The sequence below is a fragment of the Acomys russatus genome, chromosome 24 (genome assembly GCF_903995435.1).
Source record: "Acomys russatus chromosome 24, mAcoRus1.1, whole genome shotgun sequence".
NCBI lineage: Eukaryota > Metazoa > Chordata > Mammalia > Rodentia > Muridae > Acomys > Acomys russatus.
The window spans coordinates 33885603-33891807 of NC_067160.1; the positions used below are offsets into that span (position 1 = coordinate 33885603).

Sequence of the window (6205 nt, forward strand, 5' to 3'; positions counted from 1 at the left end):
ATTCTCATCTTATGCCCACGAACAATGACAGAAATGACAGGTCAGTCCCGGGGTGCTCAGTGACACAAGAGAAGAAGTCGGCTAGGACTGTGAGAAATTTGACCTCACACACGCACTGTCCTTCCGCCTTGCTCTTTATTGGCAATTCATTCTCGGAAGGAAGAAGGCAACTGTTCAAGTATCCAACACTTCCTAGACGTGAAACATATCTGGTGTCTCTTAAAACTCCCTCCCAGGAGTAGCGGACGTCGTGCTCGACTCTCCGGCAGAGGAGATCCTCTCTCAGCGTAGTGGAGGGCGGTGCAGCTGCGTGACATGGGAAGGCGGCACCATGGTGGACAAACAACTCGAGGCGCCAGGAAGCAGAGGCTGGCCTAGCTGCGGGCCAAGCACGAGGATCCCGGTGATGCAGCCCAACCGGAAACAAAGCGAAGGGAAGCAGAAACGAGAAAGAGTATCTTAGCCCAAGTTCTAGATCCGTCAGCCCGGGCCAGCTTAAGTAACTTAGCACTTGTAAAGCCTGAGAAAACTAAAGCAGAGGAAGGATAGCAGGCTACCAAGAAGAGAATTGATAGCCCTTGAGCATATGGGGGGTGGGGAGGGGAGGAGGTCCCCCTCAGTCACAGTCATAGGGGAGGGGAATAAGGGGAAAATGGGAGGGAGGGAGGAATGGGAGGATACAAGGGATGGGATAACCATTGAGATGTAATATGAATAAATTAATAAAATATATTTAAAAAGAACCTAAAGCATAGAGAACTACCTCACACAGATGGCACGATATGGGCAGGGGAGAGGGAAAGTGTCAGAACAGGTGTTAGCAGAGACATTTGAGAAAGCCAGCCAGCAGACAGAGAAGACAACAGTTAAATTCAACAGAGGAAAAACAATGGACTCTGATGAAGATAAAGATTACTAAGAAGAAATGCTCAGACTTATGGAGCAATGTCTATGACAGTTACAACCTTTCACATGTTTGCTTTGTTTATTGTCTATATATGCTTTCAAAAAAATAAACTTGTTACTCAACAAATAAACAAACAAAAACAAAACAAAACAAGAACTTCCTCCCAGAACTTGGCTTGGTGACACTAAGTAGGGCAAGGAAGACAGCCACCTTTGCAGTGGTAGATAGACAAAGCTGAAAAGGTCTGTTTTAATGATGTGATTTTGAGATTCAGTAAAGAACAATGGTTTTAAAAGGTTCTAAAGAAGGGTGGTATTCTTTAAAAAAATAAAATAAAATTGCTATGGTAGGAAACTACAGAGGTAGGGTATCCTTTCATCTCCTTACAGGAGATGAAAAGATACACAGTGCAGGTAGAAGAAGGACGAGGTAAGAAAGTAGGCATCTGAGATGAGGGAGTGCCTCTCTGAGCGCATAGTTTCCTGCTTTAGACAGGGTAGCCTGTAAAGCAAAGGGTTAAATGTGCTCAGCCTCAAGTTGTATGAGACTCATGAGAATGTGGCTTTCAGAGCCCTGTGCATCTTATAAACAGAATCCTTTGCTGTCACTATCTGCATTTAGAGATTTCTTATAGTCTATCAGTATTAAGTTTTTCCTGTAACAAAGTACCTGAGATGCAATTTTTAACTTACAGTGTGTTTGGAGGTTTCAGTCTGCTGTGGTGCATCTTGTTAACTGTACCTATGATGGGACAATAGAGCGTGGTACTGGGTGGAGTCAGAAACATAGAAGATCCTTCTGAGGACGTCAGAAAAAGCAGAGAAAGTGACTGTTCTTAGAGTCTTCGAAGGCATGTTTCCAAGGACTTAGTGCCCTACTTAAATACTGTGGGTTATTTTGTTTTGTTCTTTGGGACAAATTCTCATATAACTCAGGCTGGCATCAAATTCAATGCGCAGGAGATGCTGCTGCCGCATTTGCACTCTGTGTTTGAAGGGTTGGGATAGCAGACATGTGTCAGCATGCCCAGGTCAGGTCAATGAAGATCAGTGGTCTGGGAAATGGACCAGGCATGTGAATTGCTTTGGTTTTTTGTTTTGCTTTTTTTGGTATGTAAATAAGTTTTTATGAAAAATATGTATTTTCATACTAAGTATTCTGATTATGGCTTCCCTTCTCTCAGTTTCTCTAAGATCCTTTCCACCTTCCCACTCACCCAAATTGACACCCTTTCTTGCTATCTCTCATTGGATAACAAACAAACATCTTAAAAAAATAAAAGAAAAGAAGGATGAAATAAAAGGAAGGAGAAAAAGAAAAGAAGTAATAAAATGAGATAAAATAAACAAACAAATATGAATAAAACAAAAAAAAACAAAAAATAAACAATACAAAACTAGAACAGGAAAAAATAAGAGCCAATAGAAAACATACCAGAAACACATGTGGACATGGAAATACACACATTCACACACACACATGCACGCACGCGCACACACACACACACACACACACACACACACACACACACAAGCCCCACAAAGACACAAAATTGGATAGTATAATACTTAAGTAAAAGTCCTGTATCATAAATTGTAGGATCTGGAAAATATCATCCTGAGTGAGGTAACCAGACTCAAAAGGACAAATATGTATGTTAGCTGTTAAGTTTTACATAAGCAGGCTACAAACCATATACAGGAGTTAGTTATAGAGTAAAGGATTGAAGGAGGAGGACTCTCCCTAAGATGGAGAACTAGAATAGGTAGTTATGGATGGGGGGCAGGGGGGAGACTGGAATGGGAAGATCAAATGGGGAGGCATAAAAAGGGAGGAGAGGGAGATAATATGGGAGGGACAGTGAAAACTAAGGACTATTAGTTGGAGTATATAAAAAAGTTCATATATATATATGGCCTTCTAAATACAACAGGGCTGATGCACATATGAACCCATAGAGATTCTGGCAACATACACAGGGTCTGCACGGGTGGAAGCCAGATGGTGTCCCAGTGGGGAGAGGAGAAGTGGACACAGTTTGCCATCCCTAAGCCAGAATTCCAATAGAAAACTACTTACAAAGGAAAAATTAGTTTGCTCAGGTAATTTTTTAAATTGTCACCCCGTTGGATTTAATAGAGAGACAATAAAGAAAATGGAAATAAAATGCTGGTTGCAGATTAGACTCATCTGTACTAAAAAATGAACTAACATGACTTAAACTCACACAGTGTGCTTCTGTATATATTTATGTCTTATAACTATAGGGAGAATTAACAGTCCTTTCTCAATGGACTTCAGTCTCCCAGTGTTTAATTCATTTTGTGAATGAAATAGAAATACTCTTAAACATTAGAACCTAGTCACTGATGTATTTCATTTACAGTTTTGTGTAATGATAATAGTAGTTCTTCACATAATGCTTACAGTATGGAAATATTGGGGGCACCTCAGGTGAAAAGCTAGTAGGTAGGGTCAAGAAACACTCAAAGCAACTTGGTTTTGCCTTTGGCTTAGTGTATAAATAGACAGCAGCATCGTAGAGTCTATACATTCCAGAGTCCATTAAATAGTCTTCGTCAATGATTGAAATTAAGTTCAATGAGTTTCTCATTGGTAGGAATTTGCTCTGTTCTCTCACTTCGAAAATAAATAGTTAATAAATATGTTATTGAAAAAAAAAAAAACAACTATTTGCTCCTCTACCAAAGAGGGAACTATTCATGGCATTGCATATGTACCCACTCAGGTGGTAGAGATGGCAATTAAAGTAACCTACTTTCTGGCCATTATGTCCTCTGGGCTACCTATTAATAAAGGAGGCATCTGGGAAAAGGAGGCTCATACTGTAGAGGGGGAATTAGAGTGGAATTTGGGAAAGTCCACGGTCAGATAAAAAGGAAGACCAGCGTCTAACTGGCTTCAACTTAATTGGAAACAGAACTCGGGAGAACTTTGTAAGGTTCTGGAATGTAGTATTTTCCTCATGTTCAGAGTGTTTGTTTTTGTAAGCTGGAAGGATTTGTTTGCTTGTGTTCAAAGTCAGTGTTGAAATGGAGGGTACAGAGATTCTGAGACAGAGTTCATAGCCAACTGTGGGAAACCAGGGGCCATGTAATAGCAAGTCTAAGATCAATGTGGAGGAGAGGCGAACAGAAAAAGACTAGGCAAATTGGCTGACTCAGTCTGAGGGGGTTCCAGTTGGACAGCCTGGGTGTTTTTGAAGAGGAGGCCCTGAACAGTGAAGACATGAGAAGGAAAATAGATGTTACTGCAGTTTACATATAAAATATCCTTAGGCTCATGTGTTTGAACACATCCTCAGTTAGTGGCTCTGTCTTGGAAGATTGTGGAACATTTAAGGTAACACCTCATTGAAAGAAACGGGTGCCTGGAAGCAGACATTGAAGTTTTGTAGCCTAGACTCAATCCTGTTCATTCACGTTTCTTGTGTGTGGACAAAATGTGAGCAGCCAGCCAGCGTCATGCTCCTGGCTCCGTGCCTTCCCTGCGATGCGACTGTGTAGTCTTGCTAAGATGAACTGTACTCCACTGGAATCGAAAGTCAAAACAAACCTTATTTCTCCAATTGGACTCTGGCCAGGGAAACAATGAGAAAATAACTAAGATGCAACCTAACAGCCAAAACAGAGTTGCCTAATTATTTGTGTTGTCCATCAAAGGTCTGTCCGTGGAGGCTGGAGATTTGGCTCGGTGGTTAAGGGCACTGGCTGCTCTTCCAGAGGACCTCATCCCCAGCCATCCACATAGCACCTCACAACCAGCTGTAACTCCAGTTCCAGGCATCAAATTCCCTCTTCGGGCTTCCATAGGTACCGGGCCCAGGTGTGGTGAACAGACAAACATTTAGGCACATCTCCTATATCCCCCTATTTTTTTTTTAAAGCTGCCAAGAAGCACTGATGAAACTGTGTCAGCAAGCAAAGGAGCAATGCAGACGCGAGTCCACCAACGAAGTGATAATCTGAATGAAGCAGTGGGCTCAAGGCTTTGGGGTCTCAAAGCACATCATGGCTGCACACGTTCATTCTCCCTCCCATCACACCATTGCCCAGCCCTGCAGCTCTGTCAACCCTTTGTTGACAATTTGTAGAATCTAAACTTGCTTCAGCGTGCAGTGAGTGTAATACTTCATTCTCCATCCTTAATACATTGAAAATGAATGTGTTTTATGCTTACTTTTTCATGGAACAACCTTCACCCAAAATTAAATACCTTTTTTTAAAGGAACGTATCTAATTTTTTAGCCCCAATCTTGTTCCAGTTCAGATAATAAGGTCAAGGCACCATTTTAAAGCACGAAATAGCAAGATCGGCAGATCAGCTCTTGCCAGCAGCTACAGATCAGACTCAAGACTGGTTTGATAGGCACAGGACCACTTGGACCACTCTGACAGTTTTGGATGTGTCTGAACAGAATCCTAGCCATGCTCAAAATCATTCCACTTACTTTGTCACTGATCCTTAACTATGTAGTTTCTGAAAGCATGTCCTTAATCCAGGGACAAATTACAGTTCTGCTGGCCAAGTGATTTAACCGAATAACAACAGCTCAAGTTCACATTGTTCCAAAAGAAAACAGGGTTGAAGCCAGATGCACGCAATCTTCAACTTAATCAAAGGACGTATATTCTAACACTAGAGCTCTGTGAAGGTAAACAGACCCCAATGCTATTGTGTGTCTCAAAATCGCATTGTTAAGCTAGTTTTTTTTGTTTTTTGTTTTTTGTTTTTTTTTTTTGCTTATAAGCATATAAAGATGGAGTAAAATAGTGTGAAGATACCTCAGCTGAGGTATACAGCCGTTTCTGCTTCATGCTGTGGAAAGTGTTTACATATCCTGTAAAACATCAGAGACTTGAATCTGATGTGCAGTTTGGGTTTACTAGATATTTCATGTATTAATGGATGGCATTTTTATAGAGATTTAGTCATTATGACATCATCAGCACTCCATCAGCTCACAGGCTTAAGGACAGATACACAATGATACAGAGATTTATCTGACTCCTGAAGCCATGTTCTTATAAACAAGTATCCCCGTGTAGCAGAACCAGGACTAAGCATCCTAAACATTTCTCCCACAGTCCCCTATGCTGCTTAGTTTTTGTCAACTTGACACATACTGGTATCATATGGGCACAGGGCCAGTCAGGTGAGGAATTGCCTCCATCAGATTGGCCTGTAGGGAAGCCTACTTTTCTATTGCTGTGATAAACACTATGGCCAAAGCAACTTATAAAAGAAATTGTTTAATTTGGATAATGGCTCCAGAAA

General features: G+C 41.2%; 1 protein-coding gene across 1 annotated transcript; it reads left to right on the forward strand.

Moving 5' to 3' along the window:
• The first annotated feature begins 331 nt into the window (after positions 1 to 331).
• Positions 332 to 919, forward strand: LOC127206810 (programmed cell death protein 5-like). Its single transcript, XM_051166082.1, is given in 3 exon segments — positions 332 to 353; positions 356 to 538; positions 753 to 919. Coding segments are annotated over 3 exon segments (372 nt in total).
• The last annotated feature ends 5286 nt before the right edge of the window (positions 920 to 6205 follow it).